Below are 23,213 nucleotides of genomic sequence, written 5' to 3' on the forward strand. Positions count from 1 at the left end.
CCACACAATTTTCCCAAGCATGATACAATGATAGTGATGTGATCAAGTAATTTGGGATCCTTTCCAGGTGTTTCTTTTATGTCTCTGTAATTCATGTCTAAAAGTATAAGTACTGCCGCGCAATGATCTTCGTAACCTTTTGAAATGGCACGGCAAGCAAAGAAGGTTTGTTTGTGAGGGGAGGTGGGGAGGTCAGAATGGAAGAGCTCTCTCTCCCCTCTTACACCTCCCCCCATCCTACTCCCCAAAACAGCTCACTGTTCGGCCGGCACAAAGAATGAGACCCTGCCCGAGTCCCTAGAGAAGAGAATAATAGGGACCCCCTTCCCTATTCTTAGCCTAGTCCCATCTCCCTGCCCCAAGTCGCCCGCCCAGATACCGTTGGGCGGAGGGAGGTACCGAGACAGGCCATCCTGCCTCTGTTGCAGGATTTTTTTTCTTTTGGCCGAACCAAAACCTCATCCACAAGAAAGGAAATCGTTATACGCACAGGCCTGGCCGAGAATCGCCTTCCCAAGGTTCCCTTCTTTGCTCCCGAGAAAGACCCCCCCTTTTGGGATGCATTTTTCTCCTCCTTTCTTCCCCCTCTGGCCAGCCGCACGGAGGAACCTAGAAAAGGGAGGGAAACGAAGGTCTATATACCGTAGCCGTCCTGGTCAACAAGAAAGTCGAGCAGAGAGAAGATATGGTACCGACGCGGAAACAACGAGCGGATGGTTTCCGAACCGGGAAAGCCAAAAACAAAAATAAAAAAATCCAACGCCTGAAGATCGAGGAGCTAGCTAGGTGTGTAGGTAGCTCTCCACTAGGTCCGGGGTAGTAACAAACCCCCTCAAGAGTCCCAAGCTCTAAATAATATCTGCATGGGTGAAGCTTCGGGATCCTGTACAAGGTCATCACTTGAACCAAGCTCCTGAGAAGCCGGTTGAAAATATCGTACAATGAAGAAGACATCTCTCTAGGTAGAATGGGAATGTAATCTCTGGAACGATGTGGTGGAAGCGAGTGGTTTCGTCAAATCCCCGGTTTCAGATTCATCTCTGTATTTTTCGAAGCGACGAAGCAATGGAAGATCAGCCTCCCTCCTAGCGCATTTGTCTCTCGGGCTGCGGGCTGCGACCTACACGTCCTCGTCTGGTGTTGACCTGCTCCTGCATGTATGGCACGTTCTGCATTCCACCCATGCCCCCATATCCAAAGCCTCCAATGCCCATGCCCATTCCGAAATTGGGAGCTCCGTAGGGAGCCTGCCCAGCCGGCATGTTGGGGATGTGCGCGCCGGGCGGCTGGATCGGACTGCCATTTGCGAGGTTCTGGCTCCGATAATGCTCGACCGGCTGGCTTGGGCTGTTGAAGCCACCATAACCCGCCTGCATTGCGGGGAAGTAGTTGCTTATCGGAGGTGTGGCGCGGGACATCATGCTCTGCTGGAACTGCATTTGTTGAATGGTAGCGGGCGGGAGAGGGGAGCTCGAGGCATTAAACAGAGGCCCTTGGGGTCCGAAGCCTGGGAACTGTTGCGGCAGCTGAGGTTCAACGCTCTCGCTTCGCGGGATGCCAAAGCCCATCTCGAAATTTGACACGTTGACGGCCGGATTGAGGGGGTTATAGAACTGGCTGCCGTTGGAAGGGAACTGGGCGGCTTGATGCTGCTGCTGCTGTTGCACTTGAACAGCTTGCTGCTGCTGCTGCTGCTGATGTTGTTGAGGGTTCAAGTTGGCTTGCCGTGACGTCGGACGTTGTCGCTCGTTCGGGTTGCTTCCATGCTCTCGCGAGCTACCGCCGCCGCCGCCACCACCACCACCACTCCGAGTTGAAAGGCCAACCTCGTCCATCAGCCGCTTATACCCCTGTCCAGGTTGGGCCTTGATCCGAAGCAACACATTCTTTACCGTCTCGATGACCTGGCCTCGAATAGCCTCATCGAAGAAAGGGGTCGTCAGCACCTTGAAGATCAAGGTGGCGCCGCAGGCGTGGTCACTGAGAATGGCCTCCAAGATGTGGTCGTTCTGGGTGAAGAAGAGTGCCCTGAGCACGTTGTCCCTCGCATCACCCTCCGCCTTCTGGTTGATGACCTTCAACACCGTAAGGTAGGCGACCTTGTGAGTGCACAAGTGGACGAGGTATGGCACCAGCTGAGGCGACAGCACAGTCCGGCGGTGCGGGAAAGTGCAAGTGTCGAGGAACCAGGTGAGGAGCAGCGCCCCGTTCGCGTTGGTGGCAAGTTGCACGCTGTGCAGGGCAATTGCCGCGGCCAGGATCCGCTGTTGGTCCTTGGTGGCATGGTGGCTCTCGAGGCATGCTCGCATGGCACGAGCACCATAGCGGCCCTGTGCGACCTCCCACATCTTGCTCAGCATAGACTCAAAGATGAAGTCATTGTAGGGTGACCCAAACTTCAGGCAGCCCTGCAAGACATAGTTGCCGTATTGGTCGAGGTATAGGGGGACGGCATATGGCCGCAGGTGATCCACGATCAGTGTCATCTGATGCGGAGTCTTGCAAACGTCAATGATCTTCTGTGCAGCCCAGGTACCATTCTTGTGCACGCCAATCTCTGCCATGTGTGGCGCAATCTCCTCAAGCATGGAGTCTCGAAGATCGTCGGAGCAGTGCTCAAAGAGCTTCTGTACCACCGTGTTCCCAAGATAGTCCGACGCGAGCTCGGCAATCTCCGGGAGCATGTCAACGGCAATGTTCTCGATCTCCGCCTGAGACAAGGTCTGGTTGTCGATCCGCTTGCGAATGTCGCGCAGCTTAGGGGCATCGTAGATCCTGGTATGGGCAGGCTCCTTAATAGGTGGGATCTCGTCGGCAAAGCCATTATACTGAATTGCCTTCTGGAGAGTCATGGAAATCCGATATCTTTCCTCATCCGTGGCTCCAAATTGCTTGACGATTTCCATTATATCCGCCGTCATCTCATGCAGTGGGGGGACAGTTGGCGTGGAGCTGGTCCCGACCAACGTCGATGCGCCCTCGCCAATGCCGCCAGCTCCAGTCGCACTAGGCTTCGCGCCATCATAGCCCTTGGAGAACGGATCGGGACTCGGCGAGGGGAATGCTCCGTCGTGTCCTGGAGTGTTCGATGCAGAAGGAGGTTTTGCGAAATTGATACGAATGGGACCCGCGCCTGGAAAGATTTCCTTGCCATTCATGCTTGCCTTGGCCGACATGGCACTGTCAAGCCTCTCAAAGTTAACGAAGCCACAGTTTTTGTGGGTGAGTACCCTGGCAGAGAGGATCGGGCCATAAGATTTGAACATCTCCGTCAGGGTCGACGTCGTGGTTGATGTCGGGATGCTTCCGAGCCACAGGGCGCTGGTCGGTCCTTCCAGTCCTTGCTCCTCCACGCCGAGCAAGCCGTTGTTGCGACTGTTTGACCTGCCGAGGGACATGGCGGCCACGGCTTGTGGGAGCTCCTCATATTCCTTCTCGTCGGGCAGTCGAATCTCGGCGGCCGTGATGGAACTGTCGAGCCTCGAAGGCGTTGGGTAGTAGCTTCGGAGGACGCGCGACGGGGGTGTGTCCAACACGCCAGCAGTCCGCGCTCGTGGCCGGTTTACGGCAGCTTGACTTGCCAGTGCATGAACGGCGAGGTTGTGGTTGTGGATAGCAGCGTTTGTCGCTGCGAGTTGATCCTGGAGGTGCGCATATTGGTTCTCCATCATAGAGATACCGTGCTCGTTATACTCGGCTTCCTCCTCATCTGCGTATTTATCCTTGTTATTCACAGAATAAGACCGGAACCGGTTTGCTGCCTTTGTAAAGTCGGCATAGTTCGGGATGTAAGGGGTGGCTAGCTGGGCTCTCGGGGGTTGCGGCGTCTCCGCTAGACCCAGATAGTCGAGTGTCCGCATGTGGACATCGTTTTCTCCAGTTCCCTCCCGCGAGAAATGGGACTGGGTAGGTGAACTGGGGCCATTAGAGCCGATGCTGGCGATGCTGGCCAAGGTGGATCCTCGTTCGCGACCGGTTGGGTTCCAGCTGCTGAAGATGGAGGGGCCGAACGGCGAGTTGGAGGTGGGGGTGTGGCCAAAGGGGCTCCGCTGAGGCATTGAACCAGCTCGCAACCTTGAGAGCAGAGTCGAGGAGCCGGAAATATTATCGGATGGCTCAAGCCCAGGCGAAGGAGACTTGAATGGGGTGTGGGATGGGGAGGGTCTGGAGGTCTTGGAGGCCAGGGTCGGAATGCTGAGCAATCCATTGGCAGCGCCGCCCGGGGAGAATCTGGACGGCACTGTGCCGGCACGGGCACGGCGAGTATGTGGCAAACTGTCGGTTGAAGGTAATTGGGCAAAGTCGGGAAAGCCATCGGTCGGCGACTCTGGGATGTTCTCACGGAGGGGCGTCGAGTTCCCGCTAGTCGGCGGTCCGCCCCAAGGGTTCACAGGGATGCCTGGAACGCCTTCCTGGGCTTGGATTTCTCTGGCCCTGCAAGATAGCGGGTTTAGCTGTGGAAAGGCGAGAAAATAGTTCGGATCGGAGCATACCTTTTCGAGAAGAGCCTGCTGGAAGCACCCATGTCGTGCGACGGAGAGCCAGCACCGGAACGAGAGGCACCGGACATCTTGTTAGGAGGATTAAGGCCCGGTGGTAGACCGAAAGGGGATCTGGCAATGCCTCCGGAAGAGGGATCTAGAGGAGATGAACTCGCCGTGGGCGAGGTGGAACGATTCTGACCGGCGGCAGTCTGAGGGGGATAGCCAATTGTCAGGTGTTCGTTTGGTCTAGCAGTTGACATTATTGATTATCTTATCCGACCCTCATCAGATATAGCCAGGAGATATCACTTTTTCTTCAGATGAAGCATGTAATATCACCCTATCTGGTGGAGAGTGTATCCGAGGGGCCGGCGGTACGACGAAGGCTGGTATTCGAGATGGAGAACCGATGTCCTGCTAGCGGGTTTGCGCACTGAGTGGAAACGGCAAGAGATGGAATCGCGAACGGCCTCAAGCTTGTCCAATTAAGCGGCAAGGGGTAACAGATAATGGGTCGAAGGAGCGATGCTCGAATGAATAGTCAGGCTGGGGGGGGAGAAAGGTCTATTACAACAAAGGTTGAAGTGAGGAGAACCTCGAAGACTTCTCCTCAATGGCTTAGAATAAAAGGTCGTCAGACGGTGCGCCGAGAGAGTCGTGTAGTCGAGCAAGGAATGGCAGGCAAGGGGCAGTCCACAGGTGTTATCGCTCTCAACCGGTGGTCGCCGACGCTCTTGACTTTTTTCGTTTTCGGTTGCGGGCTCGACCTGGGCGGCTCCTCGTCGTAAACAGGAAGGGGGTTAAGAATCAGAAAGACAATCAATATACAGGCATCATTAATAGGTGTTGAGCCTGGAGAAGAGGACCACAAAGTCGAAAGGGGAAGGGAAGTTGGTGGGGGCCGAGTTAAGACGACGGTATTGGGTTGGGGTTTGAGGGTTATGGAGGATGAGGAAAAGAGATGTGGATGGGCGGAGCAAGAGACGGGGCGGCCAAGAGGGATGAAACAAATCGATCGCCCATTTAGTTAGGGGGCCAGCTTGACCACCAAGTGCTCAAGCGCTCTTTCTTTCTTTTTTTTCCCTCCTACTCTTTTTTATGTCCCTGTCCCTTCCCCATTTAGTTAGTCAACCCTAGCTGCCAGTCAAGCACGTCCCTTGCCAGCTGCTAGGGCGAAACTTGGAGCTCCTAGCATCCACCTCACCTGAACACCATGTCACTATCATATCATATCATCACCGACAGCTGTGTCCTGCAGCGTGTAGGGTGGTTGTTGTGAAGTCTCTTGAAATATTGGTGCTCCTCACTGTCTGAATTTTTTCATGGTGCAAATTTGCCGGGTGTCTCTGAGGCAAAGGCACCATGGAAGCCTTTACCCTAGGAGGGTTCTAGGCATCAGAGCGATTCCTTTCTAGGTACCAAACATATGGCCTCTGACACATCACGGGGGCTTTGATGCTGTTGAATTGAGGAGCACTGTCTGTCCACATAATTAGGTGGGGACACAAGCAATCAGGAGTCAGGACTTTATGGCCATCGCCAACGTACAAATATTGCTCTTCTGCCTGTTGCCCTGCTGCTCAAACTGCGGAAGTACGTGTGCACTATAATTACGATATTGTATTGAGCTATCATATACATAGGTACCTATGCTTCGGCCCCCATGCTTCTCGAACCTTTCCCCTTGTCTTGCCGGGGATACCAGGGAATGCCAGCGCCAAGCATGGGGAAAGAGGAGCTACTCTGCGGTACACGCGTACCTTCCAAGGAGGTAAGCAGCCCTAGAGTGTGCCAGCAGTGTGCTGTGTGTGTGTGTGTGTGTGTGTGTGTGTGTGTGTGTGTTAGTGTTATGTACCAGGTAGTGCGGGTTAAGACAGATTCATGCTTGCCAACGGTACCCGCCTACCACCCATAACGGCGCCAATTACCGATGCCGTTGGAGAGATCTACTAAAAACTCTGAAACATCGCGTCAAGTTGCCCTGCGTGTGATCCATACCGCAGTATGCAAGCAGTTCCCAATGATCGTCACAGCGGCTCTCCGACTAACTGCTCGCAGCTCCGATTTGTCCAGCAGTGAGAATCTAGCACTGCGTGGCCAAGCACTCTCCTGCTCGACTTATCATCCTGCAGCTCCTATTTAATTACCTAGGCGCCAGACCGGGACCAAGCAGCCACCTGCACTCCCGTCACTTTGCGAAGTGAAAGGACCAGGACTGTGGGTATTCCCTCCGCCAACCAGGTGCTCCATCGTCCCATCAATGCGTTCAGCTGCCCCTAGGTTGTCGTGAATGAGGGTTGAACCGGGTGGATGGCAAGGTCAAGCCAAGTGCTGAATACGGATTCACACTAGTTACGGATTACGTTAGCTCAGATCACGGTTTCATCCCTTGCTTCCTCCTCCCTACTGAGTACAACGTACCTAGTGGGGCAGCCACAGCCCTGCCAGATCAGGCCCATCTTTTGGCTCCCGCTTTCTTGGCGATTCCAGCGAGGAGGAGCTCTTCGATTTCAATAATGCGTCCCCTGAACAGCTTACTACACAGTAGAGACACTAGCAGCGTCAGAACTTAGCTATGGGGGTCCTGATAGTTTCCAGTGCCCGCTGGTTCGCCTTAACCATTGCTGTTGTCATTGCGCCTGGATATTCTTGTTACCGCTAACCCTTAGCTGCTAGAACTTTGCTGTGATTATCAACCGTGTCTGTAACTTGTAGAAGAAGAAAGAGCTTAAGAAACTATGGCTCTGCTCGGTTGATTCTATACTTACCATTAAGTAGAGGCTCCCTGGCCGATCTGAAGAGCTTGTGCCGCAATGATGCAGTCAATGCATGGACGGAGGTAGCAACTTGTCCCGGATCGGCAATGGCAGGGTAACCAGTTTTGGCTGGCACCATCTGATTTCCTCATTCACCGACCTGGCAACCATATTCTTCGTCTGAGGGGGTTACAAGTCTTTTCCATACAAGTCTCTGCCATATAAGTCTCCAGTCTGTGCCTTGGTTTATCATTCTCCCAACCACGCCCTCTCAATCCTGGGATGCTGGGACGGCAATGCCGGACGCTTTAGAGGCGCAGGCCCAGAAGACTGTATTCACCGCTGTCGAAGCCGTTATCCTTCACTGGAGAGCCGCATAGATTAGAGAACCACGTGGAGAAGTTGCCCGAGTAGCGATAGCTTCATGGGATGCTGTCCAGCCGGGGCCTTCACTAGCGAGACAGGGCACACACAAATATTGCACCTCCTAAAGGATGAGACAACGTAGGGAGTCCCCTCTGGCCTTCTCCTTTTCTTTCTTTCTTTGAAAAACCACCATTAAATAGCGTACACACATGTCACAGCGGACGAACCCCCCCCCCCCAAATCTTTTAATCAAGTAGCCGGCGGCGGCAACCACCCCATCTCCTCGATCGGCCAACGTATCCACAAGCGGTGCTCCTCATCGAGCAACCCGTACGCCTTGGAGATGAGGTGATCCGCCCAGCCCTCAAGCCACCACTGGTTCCGTATCCTCTTGAACAGGACGCAAAAGTGCGCAAAGATGGCAATCGCCTCCTGCGTCGGCACCCTGAGGAACGGCAGGAAGCTGTCGGCCACCCGGTAGATCCACATGAACACGTCCGTCGTCTCCACCTCCACCGCCGCCGCCACCCCGTCCCCATCCCCGTCTCCGCCGCGCCCCAGGAACACCCGGTACGGCGGGTGCAGCGCCCGGATGGCGTGCCGGTACGCCCGCCCGGGCCCCTCGTCGTCGGCGGCGGCGGCGACCGAGTCCTCCACGAGGGCCTGCAGGCGCTCCAGCGCTTCGATCCCGGGCGACGGCGAGAGCTCCCGGCCGTTGTTGTTGTTGTTGTTGTTACTGTTGTTGTCGTTGTCGTCGTCGTCGGGCCGCTGGAGAAGGCTCCTCCTGAAGCCATGCTGGAACATGGGGCCCAGCGGGCCGGTGAAGGTGTCGTCCTGCAGTATCTCCGAGAACCGCCGCGTCCCCGACAGGAGGAACATCCAGTCGGGGAAGCTGCTCTCGCCGATGAGTAGGAAGCCGTCCGGCCGTCGTGGGCTTCCTAGTGCTGCGAGGTTTTTATTTTTGTTATCATGGGTGCATCGACAGGGTTAAGAGGGCGAGCCAACCAACCGAAGATAATCGTCAATATGGAGAACATTTGGAGAGGCCGCACGTTCTCTCTCGTGACGTTTGATAGCTCGGCCATGGCTGCCCTGGAGGCGATCTGGTGATGAAGGAGCGCGTGGGATGTGTAGTAGTCTCTCTTATCCGGCCGGTGACGGGCCAGGTGCAAGGCCGACACGGCCAGAACACATCTCAGGACATAGTCACAGTTCAGTGCAAGTTGGACGGCGGAGACTCTCCACATGTCCCTCAGTAGGGTGTCATTGGACAGGGTGGCATATGTCGACGTAGAGAAGTTGTGCATGAGCTCGAGATCAAGCACATTCAACCCGTTGGAGGGATTCTCATCGGTCAGGCTTCTGGGTGAGGCTGCTTCGGCCAGAGCCAGAAAATCGCATTTCACGCCATGCTTAGTACAGTTGCGACAGGAGGGTCGTTGTTCGTCGCACTGCAACGGCCAATTAGCATGTTTGCTGTCTCGAAATCAAGCAAACTAGCAAAGCAGAGCGGATTCATAACCAGAATAGGTACGCAGCGAAGAGACTGACGAACGAACTTTGATCTTCCTGACTTTGCAGGTCTTGCAGCCGGTCCGCGACTTTGGGTGAGAGCGTCTTGGCCTCGCCGCATTCCGCGTTGAGTGTTCCATGAGATTTTCGTAATTCTCGGCTCGGTACGAGAAAGTGCGAGCAACTCCCAATTTAACTGACTTTTACAACAACGTCGCGCGCACTTACCTCTAGCGACGGGACCTAGAAAAGAACAACCTAGACTTGCCAGATGATGCAGGCAAAATGAGGTGCTCCACAACGCTCGCCGGGAGAGGGAGTCAGGCATACAGAGCATCCAGATGCTCGGGTTTAACCCGAGACCAGCGGGCCCTTACCTCGGAAGGCCAAGTCCACCACGGCCCGAGACGCACCAAGCTATGACGCGGCCGATAATAATGGGTCCTCCTGGGCGGCTTACCAGAGGCCGTACGGAGAAACCTCTTGGTCAAGGTCAAGAGGGATATAATTACTACACTTGGCCATGTCTCCTCATTGAACCACTTGTCTGTCTTCGAAGACCATAGGGTAGCAAGCCACACCCCTACTACATCCGCCCCTAGTAGCGGCCCATCACCTTCCTCGGCCCACCTTGCATCGGTGAGCGTCCTGCTGGTCCGGGAAGCTGCTGATGTACTTGCGTTCCCCCCTTTTCACGACAGCCTCGACCACGCAGGCACCCGACGCATACACCAGGAAGACCCGATGAGTGGTACAAACTGTTGTATGTGGTGTCCATTTACCGGTCGTCGGGAGGGATGGGTGGGTGAGTATTCCTCTTTCGCAAGCCTCATGGCAGAAAATTCACCCTCGATGCTCACCCACGATGCCACACAACCGTGAAGTTCAATTTTTTTCCCATTCCTGGTATGACTCTCTATCGCTGACTATCCCGAGGCCCCCTAACCAAACCGTTCCCCATCATCCCTCGCCGAATGTGCACGTTAGCACCCGCTTCCGCCCAACATATGTCGTGCGAGCTCCCGCCTCGGTAGGCTCCGTTTTCCGCAAGGTACGATTAAAGTGTGCGAGTGAAGACAGGAAGAAGCAGACTCGGCCCCTCTAATTACACTGCCCACCAATGAAAGGGGCAGGCAGCCTAGGGCATTGCCCGACCCGTCAACCATGACTTTCTCGACCAACCGATATGAGACCCCCTGCTCAGCGCAAGGAACCAGTCGATACTATCTCCAAACGCTGAATGACCTGAATAGCAAGAGGCGACCGGGGGATGATATATGCCCAAAGCCACACTGGAAATCCATGCCACCCATGCTAATAAGGTTTTGCCGTCGAATTGTGTAGTGATCCATTTGACCGGGGGAATGAATATCCTTCCATGCTGATCCGAGAAATCCGAAGGGGAAAAGAGAAGAGAAAAAAAAGCAGAAAGGGGAAAAAAGGGTTGTCCATTACCACCCCGCGCGCCGAAGATTTCATTCGTTAAAAAATAGGTATATGCACGGCTTGCCTGCAGAAATCATCATGACTCTCCTCCAAAAGGGGCATTTCAAGGCATCGCGATTCTCATATTTCATTCATAAGGGGAAAGATGGAACGTTCCCCCCAACTCATTTGGCGTGCTTCTTGAAGGCTAGAAGCTCAGCCAAACTCGGCAGTGGGCAGCCGTGCTTCAAGAAATCGTGTTCTAGAAGCTCACGAGCAGATGCGCGGCTCTTAACGTCGACGCATAAGCAGACTGAGAGGAAGGCCTTGAGTTCCTTGCTGAGCCTCTCCGGCTTCTTAAGCCGGGGAGTGCCGTTGGTGGCAATGAGATAGAGGGCCTTCAGCGGTTCTTCGTTGAGGTAGGGGGGTTCGGATTCGATCATCTCGATAGCCATGATGCCGAGAGACCAGATATCGACCTTCGGGCCATACTCCTTTTGCTTGACGACTTCGGGAGCCATCCAGTAAGGAGTGCCAACCATAGTGGCTCGCTTGTTTTTCGTTTCCGTAAGCTTGGCACAGAAGCCAAAATCAGCTGGAACGGGTTGTGTTAGCTGGCGAGGTCCTATGAAGGCTGTTAAAGGAAGGATATTGCTTACTGATCTTAACGTTACCACGGGCATCCAAGAGGACATTGTCACTCTTGATATCGCGGTGAATGATGTTCTGCGAGTGGAGGTGCTGGAGGCCTCGGCATGCCTGACAGGCCATGTTAGTATGTTACCTAACGCATTCACGAGCCACACGCCATTAACAACATACCTCGAGACAGATGGTCGAGATCTGCTCCTCGGTGATGACCGGGTTGTTGTCAATGACATCAGTCAGTGCACCACCTTCCATAAACTCCATGACAACCCACAGCTCCGAGTTGTTATTGCGGAGGAAGGCGTCGAGGAAGTTCACAATGTTCCGATGCTTGCTGTCCTTCATGACCATGATCTCGTTCACAATCAGCTCCTTGCGGGGTTGGTGAGCAAGATCCATCTGCTTGATGGCGACCTGGGCCTTGATGCCCTGCTGGCGCAGGATCTCGCGAGCCACAGGAGAGGGAGCCGTCTCTTTGACCTTAGCAACGTAGACGGACCCAGACGCGCCCTGGCCAATCTTCTTCTGCTTTGAGTAAGACAGGTTGGGGTCGTCCTTGGAGACGGCCTCCTTGAGTTTTGCCATGACCTCTCCCTCCGACATGGTAGACATGCGTACATCCTGCTTGCGCTCTGCTGCAGTCGGCTTGGCCGTGAGAGCAGCCTCTGCGGCCTTGACCGCATCCTGGCCAGTTGTCTTGGGACCAACGTTGAGGGGCTTGACGGGTGCCGGCAGTCGCGAGGGGGGCTGTGCCTGTGCCTGTCCTTGGCCGTTGGCTCGTGCCTGGGCGGTCATAGCACCATTGGGGTACCGTTGGGCAGGGCTTTGGGAGCCCTGCTGGTCGGGCCGTGGGATTCTCTGTGCCTGCAACTGCGGATCACGGGTAGATGACGAGCTGGACTGCTGGCTGACGGGCGGGCGTGAAGCGCCAGCAGTCGGCGGCGAGGGTGCCGGTCGTTGGGCACGGAGGCTGGCAGCTTGTGGGCTTGCCTTTGGCGCGGTGGGTGCAGCTCGGCTGGGATTGAACCGATCGGGACCAGAAGTCGGGGCTCCTCCATAGCCTCCCAGCTCCTGTTGGGCAGCCGGGGTCTTCGCTTTGGGGATCGAGGCATTGTATGCCTCCATATCTCGGCGGTTCTGCTCCTCCATTTCCATCATCTTCTGCCGCTGGGCAGCCTCGGCATCCCTCACGCGCTGCTCTTCACGGCTGCGATCATTGTTCACATAGTTGGGGGCCATGTTCTGCATCTGCATGCGCTGCTGGTTTTGGGATTCTGTTGGAGAAGGCCGGCGTTGTCCCCCGACACCTTGCTGGGATCCGTAAGTCGAACTGGGATTGCGCTGCATTGGCTGCATTGGGCGTGGCGGCGCAACAGAGCTACCACTGGCGTAGCCCAACTGCCTGTTCTGCATGCTCCCTGGGGGCGGGGTAGGGGTCAGGCTGGGGTACTGGTTGGGGTTTTGGGCGCGCTTGGTCAGATCCGAGTAGAAGTCCAAGACCTCGAAGACAGCTTGCGGGTCTCGCTCGTAGTCTTCCTTTGTGATGGCTGACGAGTTGAGCAACTTGGACCACTCAGGGGGCAGCCCGACGAATTCACCGCTCTGGGGGTCAAAACCGACGTGGACGGCGTGTGAGAAGTTGGTGGGATTGCTCACTCCACCCATGCCCGGGCAGCGGCCATATATGAAGTCAATCCACTCATAGAGATCGTCGTCACCCTTGACCTTGATATGGAGGGTTCGGAGAGTGCCGTCATCATCGCCAGGGCTTGTTGAGGAGCCGCTGGTGTTTCTCTTGATCTCAAAGATGGTACCGGCTGCCTCAACCCGGCCGACGTTAATGACATCCTTTAGAAACAAGGTATAGGCAACCTTGCTACCCTCAGCTTTGTGGAAGTCGAGGCACTCCTTGCGGAGAATTAGGTACTTCTGTTTCCAGGGATTGATGAAGTTTCTATTCTCCTTCACCGAAGCCCAGCCTTGCTTGATGATGCCCAGCCCTCCTGAGCCATCAGTGTTAGATGACTGGCGTCCTAACGGAAGCGAGATGGTAGAGCCGCTATACTGGGAGGGCACAGTCCTCATTGGGGAAGAAAGGCTCATGTTACCCATGCTCCCGGGGAGATTGGTGTTGGGTGTCAGATTAAGGCGGGGTCTGTCGGTCGGAGGCCGTGGTGCTGGGCCAGGGTTCAGGAACTGGCCTGTGGCATAGGTACTGTTGTTCATGGTTGTCAGTACCGAGGAGACTGGCACAGAATTGCAAACGCAAACGCCATAGAGACTGAGGAGTTGGGGTTGTCGTCGGTATTCCACGGTGTGCTTGGGATAGATGGCTTCAAGAACGGTGGAATGGGGGTGGTGGGAATGTGCAAACAAAGGCCAGGCCAGGGGAGATTGAAGGGCAAAAAAGATGAGGCAGATGTGAGAGAAAGAATATCCTATTCATACCTGTTTTGAGTAGCCATGTTGTCGAGTTCTCAATGTAGGGTTAAGTTGGCGACCAGATGAGGAGTGGCACTGGAGTGCCTATTTGTGGTATTCGGGTGGAAGGAGGTAGAGGATTCTGAGGAGGACGGGATTCGCTGCCAGCCTTTGATGTCGAATGTAAGCGCAGGTGATTGGTGTTGGGCATGAATAAAGGACTCACAAAGAGGAGCAGGGAAACCGAGTAATCACCCAAGAAAACACTCGAGAGATGAGAGGTGCCTCTTAGAGCCTAGGTTGAGAGGATCCAATTGGAAATGTGAGTGGCCGTGCAGATTAGTAGCAATCAAGTCGATCGCCAAAGTGAAGCGACCGCTGGTCGGTTCAAGTGCTGTCGAGCGGCTCACAAGAGAATGATGGCAACATAGGGATATTGTGTGGATTTTGCGAGGTGCGACGGCTTGGCTTGAGGGTGGACAGAGGTGGGAGCTTGTGGGTGGTCAAGTCGAGCAGTCGCCTTTGGCTGTTACTTGGGTCGGCCTTGTTTGCGGCACACGCAGGGCAGGGAGGGAGCGAGGGAGGGGAAGGGTCGGTGAGGAAGTGAGTGAAGCAAAGTGAGGAAAGCGAGAAAGTACACTGAGATGTGTGGAATAGGTAGGTGTTGTTGTTTTGTCCTTTTCCCAAGGCAAAGCAGGCTTGGAAACAGTGTCGGGAAAAGAAACAACCGGCGATAATGAGGCAGGTCGCAGGTAGTCTGGGTGGTAGTAGGGGAGGCCGAAAATAAGGGTGATGTAGCCGGGAGGTCGCCTGTGGGCTAGTGACTGTGGATCAAAAGGAGCGAGTGCGGATTTTTGGAGGTGGTGGGAATGGCGACAAGCCTGAAGACACCCCTCTGTGTGGAGGGGTAAGTGCGACCGCCCAGCCAATGGTCTTTGAGATAGAGGGAGACCCTGCACCAAAACTGGAGGGCAACCGGCGGGTGTAATATGCGGGTGTGTACAGATTCATACAGGTGCACCCAATCTCATGTGCCCCCCGCCGTCCTTTGCCAAGCGCCTCTCCACATCCAAAAAGGGGTTGGGTTTGACCTTGGCGCACGACCACAAACATCTACCTTATCCGTACATCCATTTCTAGCCTTGCATGACACTGAGCGAGTGTGGGTTTCTAGTAAATGTTGTATTCTATATAGGTGCGGTGTATTGTTGGCTCTGTAACCCCTATTCAAATCTTGAACCTACTGAAGCAGACCTTAGAGTCGGCACTTACGTCGAGATGCCCCGCCACCGAGCCCAAAACACTCTCCAGCACCAGGATGGGATGTGGCCATCTTTTTCTTCCGCTATCAATTCGTGTTTCCACCAGCGTGGCATGCTCGGAGAAGCCCTGATCATGCCCTCGATTGCCAGCTAAGAGATGGATCGCTGGAACTCTTTGTCTTCAGGATTTCCCAGCACCAAGCCTGAGCATTGAAGCATCATTCAACCCCATCTGCCTCTGCAATGTCGAGTCACGATCTCTGGAGCCGTTGACACTGCATGTTGCGGCGGCGGATTCGGGGCGTTCCGATCACTTATCAACAGTGTGTGCGACTGTGCTGTGTTCTTGCTCTGCCCTGTTGGAGTTAATCATTCCTCGAGCGTCTATTAAACATTCCAGGGAGGGTCTACGGAGTACGTCCGTAAGTGAGGTAGGAAGGAAGTTCTTCGGGCCGGCCGGTGTGCTGCGACCACCGACTTCTTGTACCACCCCATCTTCATGCCTTTCCAAGACGCGTACGTTTCATGTAGAGCCTCACGACAGGTTTGTCTCGATGAGGGTCCTCCTGCGCAGAAAAGTCCATTGGTGCGAAATTATGGGGGGAGAAATGTCCAGTACTCCAACATAATTGCCGCCGGAGGCCGTGGTGGGCAGGAGGAAAGACTGGGCAAGAGAACGGGGACGAGCGCGAGGGAAAGGAGTGCCAGCCGGAGACTTCGCGGACCAGATTCGGGTTACGGAAGGATTGGGGTTCGCTGGGCGTGGTCGATTCGGTTATTAGCCGCGCATCAAAATGTGGCAAGGGGGATTGGCAAGCCTGCAGGACGCAGTCATTCGGCTCGCTATGGTTGGTCGGGCTTTGGAATTTGAGCGAAAGACCTGAAACGGGGAGGGAGAGACACTAGAATTGCTGTTTTGTTTCCAATCTGCGGATCTGTCACAGGATAATAGTGCTGTGCCAAATACCTACCGGCAAGCAGATCTCAGGTTGAGGCTCCGCCACAAATGTTGCATGCATACAGCATGCTAGCAGCTATGTCCTGCTTCTGGAACATGTTAGCGCAGCAAGCGAGCGCCGCCACATCTCTATTTTTACGAAATGAGACAGTTTCAACTCTTCAAGACATGTGGCTGCTTAGCCTTGGCTGATCGACGAGGATGATATAAAGTAGGGATGGCGAGTCAAGCCATTGCCCTTGTCCTTGGGATGTTTGGCACTCTTTTCAAGATTCATGGTTCCGGAACATCCCTTCAAGAGGAGTTGGCTCAAAAGTATCGCGCATCTCGAGCTGAGTAGCACGGTAAATCCCTTCTGAGTAAACCAGTCCAAACCATCTGTCGAACACAGCCTTCAAGAGGTTGGGCTTGTCTGCTCTTCCGGCCGATAGGCTCAGCCTTATTCACCATATCTCTCCTCACGCATGTGCGTAGGACAATTCAAGGTCATGGCATAGGGAAACCCGTTATCTTGCTGCAATCCAAGACGGTACACAATATCCGGATCCGGCGATCAACGGCCTTCAAGATCCTGACCTTTAAATGATGGCTCCATGACGTTGGGTGTGTATTCCCATAGGTTTACAGTTTACCTCCTGTAGAGACATTCAAGATAATCTTGCCATTCTCGGCCAGCTACTTGAGCTTCTCCCTTTCCTCCTATGTCATGACGTCAAGAAGTGCAAGAATATCACTGATGGCCTTGTTATCTTGGAATGCAGACCGAATTCTTCTTGTCGATCTCGACTCTCCACAGCTCCCTTATATGAGGCTCATCCTGGGAGTGTCGGACAAGGGTGTGGCGGTCTCTTGGGCATGAAGGCTCAGGTCGTAGATACTTCTATCCGCACAGCCCACACATGCGGCCTAGCGAGAAACTGCAAGCAACTCAGCGTCCCAACGGTCCCAGGCCTAGGGGGCCATCTCATTGGTCATGTGCTAGAGGAAGAGAACCCTGGGTCAACGCCGATATTTCCAGGACAGTATGAGCTCTCGCTAGGAAGTAGCTAAATGTCCCATTCTCAACAACACTGTCGTTGACTACCAAGCGGTGGAAAGAAAAATCGGTCCATTTGTTACCTTGCATAAAAACTAAGATAAGTTACTCCTTAACAACATCAGAGAGGACTGTAGGATAAATTGTTAGTGGATACCTGGGTGTAGTTAGTAAACAGAGTAACACATGGACCGATTTTTCTTTCCACCACTTGACTACCTACCTTGCCAATGGGGACTCTCTGGACAGTGGTCTGGCTACATAATTGGGCATGCCATTCAAGCAGGGCAAGCTAAATTTCCTCAAGCCTCGTGGAACCGCTAGAGTTGGTTGCCGCCCTCCAGGTCCATAAAGTGCTCAATCTCGGCCACGCCATGAACTCATAGACACGGAGCAGGCCTGCCTTCGGGGGGGTTTCATTCTCGGAGGATTTCGTTCAGGACGAAAGGGTTTTCCCTTGGTCAAGGATTCTGGTTGGAGGGCGCAGCCAGACGAACCGTAGTCGCAGAACGGACCAGACACGCCGAAGGAAGGCGTGTAGAACACGCGCCTGCGCAGCATCGATCTAGGAACAACCTTGCCCAGGGGATGCCCCTTCCAGAATGGTAGCCGTGGTCATCTTCTTATTGTCCTGCTGCTTCTTCGGCCAGGTAGCTACGCAGAACTGCCGAGATTGTTGCGAAGTGGTAAGGATGCGAATAGTGCCTTGGAGAAACAAAGTTGTTCACCGCTCACCGGTCAAGAACCCCACACCAATTGGCCAGGTCCAGGGTGGCTCGGGTGGTACCTTGGGCGGAATTTCCCGTTGCGGCTGCAAATGCCCCGCACACCTGCACCGTGCACCCGGTATAACTTTTTTTTATCTATCTTTTCTCCTCCCACCCAGACTAATAAGCACATCTGCCATCTAATCCTGGAATTGACGGTCCTGAAGACACAACCATGGGCTCTCAAAAGGGAAACAAGCCCTCCGGGCGTACGCTTTCCTTAAAGACAAATAACAAGCTCCGGAGGCAGGCACTTTACGTTGAGAACAAGAAAGCCGCCGACAAATCTCGCCATGAGGAACGGCATAGGCGCAGGAAGGAGGAGGAGAAGGATCCCGAGTTACGGCGGGCGCGGTTGGAGCGGAACCAACCCGTCAGCCTTGATATGAAGCGCGTATGGGATGAGGGCGATGGCGAAACCCTAGGCACAGCAGTGGACATTGCTCAAGCGAAGCGACGCCGGCTCGAGGAGGAAGAGGCAGAATCCGCCCAGCAGGCAGACGGAGACGCCGACGAAGACGACGAACTGGACAGCATGCTCGGGTCCGGCGACGAGGGTCAGGACGAGGACGAGGACGAGGATGAGGACGAAGACGAGCGCATGGAGAGGATACGACGAAAACGGCTGGCTCGTGACACCAGTGTTGCGCCGTCAACTACGAGTACGAATCTCGACATCACCCCGGCTTTCTTGGCTGCGAAGTTTCCGAATCTCTTTACCGAAGACCCTGTACCACCTCCGAAGATTCTTATCACGACCTCCCTGAATGCAACTATACACCATGAAGCCCAAGACATAGGCAGCATCTTCCCGAACAGCAAGTATATTCCACGCTCGGCCCACCGGTACGGGCACAAGTATTCAGTCAGGGAGATTTGCAAGTTTGCTGCCAACCGTGGATACACGGCTGTGGTAGTGATAAAGGAAGACCAAAAGAAGCCCACGGCCATGTCGGTTGTGCACTTGCCCCACGGACCGACCCTTACCTACAGCCTCACACGCTACATGCCGGGGAAGAAGATTCCCGGCCACGGAAATCCCACGAACCACTTTGTAAATCCGCACTCCCCTTCTGCCACTGCGCGTGAACTGAACAGGAGCGCTAACCCATTCACAGCCGGAACTGCTGCTCAACAACTTCAAGACGGGCCTGGGCATATTAGTAGCAAAGTCGTTCTGGACGCTCTTCCCGCCGCAGCCCGAGATTGTCGGCCGCCAAGTCCTCACAGTGCATAACCAGCGAGATTATCTTTTCGTTCGCTACTCACGTTATGTTGTGCGTGACCGCAAACCGACGGAGCGGAGCGTTACCGGCGTCGATGGAAAGGACATCAAGGGTTTCGAAGACATCCGCGTGGGGTTGCAGGTAAGCGGGGTCTTATATCGATCATCATTCCCCATTCTCCTCCACCTGAATTTTGCTGACCGCCTATCAAAGGAACTCGGGCCCAGATTCACAATGGTATGCATAGACTCCCGCGCCGGAGGATCCCCTCCCCCCTCCCTCTTTACCTTCGCCCACGCTAACAATTTACTAGAAACTTCGCAGGGTAGACAAGGGCGTTGGCCGAGCTGGCAGCGAGGGAGAAGATGCGCAGCCGTGGGAGTGGAAGGGGAAGATGGAGAAGAAGCGTACTCACTTCAACTTGTAAGACGCGACCGGACACGTTCCAGTGGGGCCTGGGCTGGGCGAGCCGGGAGGGACGGAGTATGGAGTGTCAAGCTCGATCTGCACAGGGCGCCCCGATATCTAGAAGCTGTCTCGCAAATAGAATGCGCGAGGCTGTTGGGAACACGCATTGATACCCTGAAAGTTGTCGCATGGGCCTCGGGCGACCCGTATCGAACCTTGTATCGAGAATGTCGAAATCTCTGAGGCGACAATCTCCCTTACCCGCCGCGGTGTATGTCGCTGACAAGAGATTGTATGAAGATGAAGTCATGCTCGGCACATAATTTCTGCAGATTTGATTCCGAGGTATCGCTTAAACCTATTTTGAAATGCAACATGGAATCATACCCTCGTCCCTGAGGAAGCTTTGACCCCGTGCTCGACCAAACGCCGTTCGCCTACCCCTATTCCAAGACTCCAAAATAAAATACATAAACTAGAGGTATAGACTGTGTCTATACATCAGGGCCAGCGTACTCGGCAAATAGAAATGCTTTTCTCATTTCCTCGCCTGGCGTGCCTTTTCCCTGAGCATGATCATGGAATAGCTGTTGATGCGTTAGCAAAAGTAGAATCGCTGGCAAGGGTTTGTACGCACCCAATGATACCGCCAATGGCAACGAAGACGCCAAGGACTGACTTGTCTCCAATGGCCCTGCCAGATGTCATCCAGCCAAGCCCCACGATGGTGCAGGTCTTCACGTGGCCGACTACGGTGCTAGAGACAGGACCGGTCTGGGCGATGATGAAGAACTGCGAGATGTTGATCATGGACGCGAACAGGCCTGACATGAGGATCATGACCCAGCGGTTGACCGGAACCTCGGTCCAGACGGGGAAGGTGTCGACGAAGGGGATGACGTAAAGCAGGAGGAAGGCCGAGATGGGCGCCTGGTTGAAGAGCAGCTGCATGCTTGTCAGCTTGAGTTTCCGGTGGTAGCTGGCGATCCAGACGGTGTACAGCGAGGACGCGAAGATGCCGGAAAAGGCGAAGATGACGCCCAGGCCGGAAGTGGTCTTGACGTTGGCGTCGCCGCTGGGCAGCGAATCATAGTACGACACCATGCCGACGCCGGCACAGGCGGGGACCAGGGCAAAGACGGCGTCTCTCGGGAGAGTCGCCCCGTAGAGGACGAAATTCATGAGCGCGACGGTGGGCGTGAGGAGAATGCGGGCGACCTGGTAGAAGGTGACGGTGGAGAAGGCGAGGGAAAGATTAGGCAAGATGACGTTGAGAGACATGGCCACCGAGAGGGGGATCATGTCGCGGATCGAGGTCCTCCGGGGCACAAAGAAGCCGAAGCGAGGCCGCGAAATGGTAAATAAGGTGAGCCATGTGATGAAGAAGTGGAAGGCGGCGAAGGTGAGCTGGGCCAGCTTGAGAGAAGGTTCTGAGAAGATGGCCTTGTTTGTGAATACCTGGAAAAGCTTGTCAGTGACCGAGACTTGCGAGGGAGTCCTTCAAACGCAACGCACGATTCCAATGGTGGCGAGAGTGTTGACCACCATCCAGGTCAGCGACGAGGCGAAGGTGCTCTTTGGCGGCTTGGGCTTCTCGTCCTGCTGCGGTAGAAGCCCGTCGTCCTCATGGTCATCTCCAATCTCCATATCATCAGGCGACTTGAGCTCCTCCAGGTTGTGGTCTCTGTGATCGAGACGGGCGGCGAGCTTCTCGTTGTCTTCCGGAATCGCCGTCTCTGCCGATGATGAAGAGACCGAGACTGGCCTGTCGGGCCGCTCGCTGTTTTCGCCGGACATGGTCGGACGTTGATTGGTTCCTTATGAGTTTGGGGATTGGGGCGGAAGTAGCCTAGATTGCTGGTCGTTTGGAAGCTCTCGACCGATGAGTTGGGCGAAGGTGAGGCGGTATAATACGGTGCGGCGGGAACCGCAACCGTTAAGAGCTACTTGGTGTTGGAATGGGAGGGAGACGCTGGTATGTTGAATGGCTCGTATTGACCATTAGTTGAGTACAGGAGGCGGGTGGTGCGCCATCTAGCCCATCGCCCATAGCAGACCATCTCCTCGTACGAATTCCTGGAGGGGGGTTCAAGGGACCGGTTAAGAGCTGGTGAGGTACTGGTACTTCAAGGTCGTGCACCGTGGCTGTTTTCGTCCCGATGCAAGGGACGCATGGGCAAGAGTGAAGATGTGATTTGCCGGGTTGACCCACTACCCTGGCATGGGACTGCGTGCCCAAATTCCGCAAACGGTAATCAAATTCAAGGCACCCACCGAGAGGAACCTCAGGCGTGCATTCATTATGGGGAAAGCGAGATGGGATGGAGACGGGTTGAACCTCCGCATCGTCAAAAGAAGCGCAGCAGCGCATTGCTGAGGGCCTAATAACAGCAATAACCTTAGATAGCAGCTATCAGGCACCTAGGTTTGCACGGACAATGTAAATGGGGATTTGACGGCTCATGCTTGGCAGCTGAGCAGGTCAGCATGGGAACTATTGAACCAGGTAGTTTGCCGGCCACTGCTGCCAGGGAGAGTCGGGTTCAGGTACGGAGTACACACGCATTCTCATGGAACTTGGTTATTAGTCGCCCTGCCAAAAGTATGTACCTAGCTAGCTCCTGCTAGGGGTATGAACCTAGCTGAAGGATTGAGTTCATACCAGTAGAATCCTTGGCCAGGGTGGGTGAATTTATGTACACTACTTCTAGATCTCCAGTGATCAGCCAGGGATCTTGCATACGGGCAGGCAATAATATGGACGTTACCATGTTTCAGAATTTGCAATCTTGCAATCTTCAAGTCCGCAACGAAATGCCACCAATGTACATGCATACTTCCTAGTTGCCTACCAGGTAATCTGATCAGCTACATGTATGCAAGGGCATACTATAGTAGTCGACCCTCGTGTCTCGTGTCTCCTGTGGTGACAGCATGACATCAGACAAACACGGGGAGACGAGTGTCATGGTCGACGATATTCCTGGAGATCAGGATGTTGGTACGAGAGAAACGTGTGTCTGTGTGTGCTATTCTTGGAGACCACTGGATCGAATTCTCGTGTTTTCTTCGCCTAGACCCAGTACCATTGGCCAATGCAGGCTGGGGTGCTGGGGTGGTAGTAACAATACGGGGTGCCCCGCGATTGCGCCAAATTCTGGGGGTCCGAGCTCCAATTGACTTCATTGAACGGGATGGTTTATCTGAGCCGCTGAGCGCATCGAATGATCGACCCCCACGGGCAGTGGTTTACTGCGTACATGGGGCATGTGGCATCACTTGCATATGAGTTAAGGGGTGTGGTTTGCCCCATACTGATTGATAGAGACTCACTCAACCCACCACCCTTGGACTTCCCTTCGCTGCCACATATGCCGTGGCTGGCTGATGTTGCAGCAACCGGGTCTTCAATGGCAACCCCAGGGCAAGCGGATCAGCATGGTCTGCGGTCTACTTCCGAACCCGACTATGTGGGTTGCTCTCCGGAACACAGGCGAGGAATGGTCAATCATCAGCAGGAAAAGGGCTCTAGATAGGGCAAGGGATCCAGAAGGGAGAGGAGTCTCGCTGGGCAACCATTGTGGAGTCTCCGGAACGAAATAACCATCATAATGGAAGAGGATAGAGGATGACATGTGTAATAATAAGCAACCTACCTCTCGCAGTATTCCTCCGTCGTCTCATGTTACACATATCGAGTTATGCGGGTATCGGGGCCGGCTAACTGCTTGTATGTATGTACCAATACATTCCATCCTCTCCAAGCCGCCTCGGGCTGCCAATCCCACGGGTCCAATCCTTTCCGTATAAATCCTCTATCCCTGCTGGTAGCGGTGGCTGCTGGTTCGTACGGTACATGACTATGAAGTGCGAACGAACGAAAATGTAATGTGTCTTTCCATTCCGAGTAGGTTTCTGATTCATGGCACGCAGTTGAATTTGTT

The 23,213-nt window shown here is 54.4% G+C and overlaps 5 protein-coding genes across 5 annotated transcripts; 1 reads left to right on the forward strand and 4 right to left on the reverse strand.

Moving 5' to 3' along the window:
* Positions 1-1,085: 1,085 nt before the first annotated feature.
* QBC33DRAFT_448068 (protein JSN1) lies at positions 1,086-4,744 on the reverse strand (the record flags this gene model as incomplete). The annotated part of the gene is made up of 2 exons (XM_060424455.1): positions 1,086-4,434; positions 4,494-4,744. The coding sequence occupies 2 exons, from the start codon at positions 4,742-4,744 to the stop codon at positions 1,086-1,088; spliced, it is 3,600 nt and encodes a 1,199-aa protein (XP_060285597.1).
* A 3,074-nt stretch (positions 4,745-7,818) lies between these two features.
* QBC33DRAFT_533237 (uncharacterized protein) lies at positions 7,819-9,474 on the reverse strand. Its single transcript, XM_060427449.1, has 3 exons — positions 9,166-9,474; positions 8,616-9,057; positions 7,819-8,550 (listed from the first exon to the last, which is right to left on the reverse strand). The coding sequence occupies exons 1-3, from the start codon at positions 9,256-9,258 to the stop codon at positions 7,856-7,858; spliced, it is 1,230 nt and encodes a 409-aa protein (XP_060285598.1). The 5' UTR covers positions 9,259-9,474; the 3' UTR covers positions 7,819-7,855.
* Positions 9,475-10,327: 853 nt separating this feature from the next.
* QBC33DRAFT_605881 (kinase-like domain-containing protein) lies at positions 10,328-13,417 on the reverse strand (the record flags this gene model as incomplete). The annotated part of the gene is made up of 3 exons (XM_060432290.1): positions 10,328-11,138; positions 11,203-11,302; positions 11,366-13,417. 3 exons carry the CDS (start codon positions 13,415-13,417, stop codon positions 10,729-10,731), a joined length of 2,562 nt encoding a protein of 853 aa, XP_060285599.1. The 3' UTR covers positions 10,328-10,728.
* A 4,276-nt stretch (positions 13,418-17,693) lies between these two features.
* QBC33DRAFT_533251 (Brix-domain-containing protein) lies at positions 17,694-19,718 on the forward strand. Its single transcript, XM_060427450.1, has 4 exons — positions 17,694-18,689; positions 18,754-19,002; positions 19,075-19,098; positions 19,175-19,718. Exons 1-4 carry the CDS (start codon positions 17,811-17,813, stop codon positions 19,286-19,288), a joined length of 1,266 nt encoding a protein of 421 aa, XP_060285600.1. The 5' UTR covers positions 17,694-17,810; the 3' UTR covers positions 19,289-19,718.
* Positions 19,660-21,278, reverse strand: QBC33DRAFT_354108 (triose-phosphate transporter). Its single transcript, XM_060423860.1, has 3 exons — positions 20,785-21,278; positions 19,907-20,727; positions 19,660-19,856 (listed from the first exon to the last, which is right to left on the reverse strand). The coding sequence occupies exons 1-3, from the start codon at positions 21,064-21,066 to the stop codon at positions 19,808-19,810; spliced, it is 1,152 nt and encodes a 383-aa protein (XP_060285601.1). The 5' UTR covers positions 21,067-21,278; the 3' UTR covers positions 19,660-19,807.
* Between the last annotated feature and the right edge of the window lie 1,935 nt (positions 21,279-23,213).

Source organism: Phialemonium atrogriseum (assembly GCF_030411735.1).
Source record: "Phialemonium atrogriseum strain 8032-3 unplaced genomic scaffold QBC33scaffold_7, whole genome shotgun sequence".
Lineage (NCBI taxonomy): Eukaryota > Fungi > Ascomycota > Sordariomycetes > Cephalothecales > Cephalothecaceae > Phialemonium > Phialemonium atrogriseum.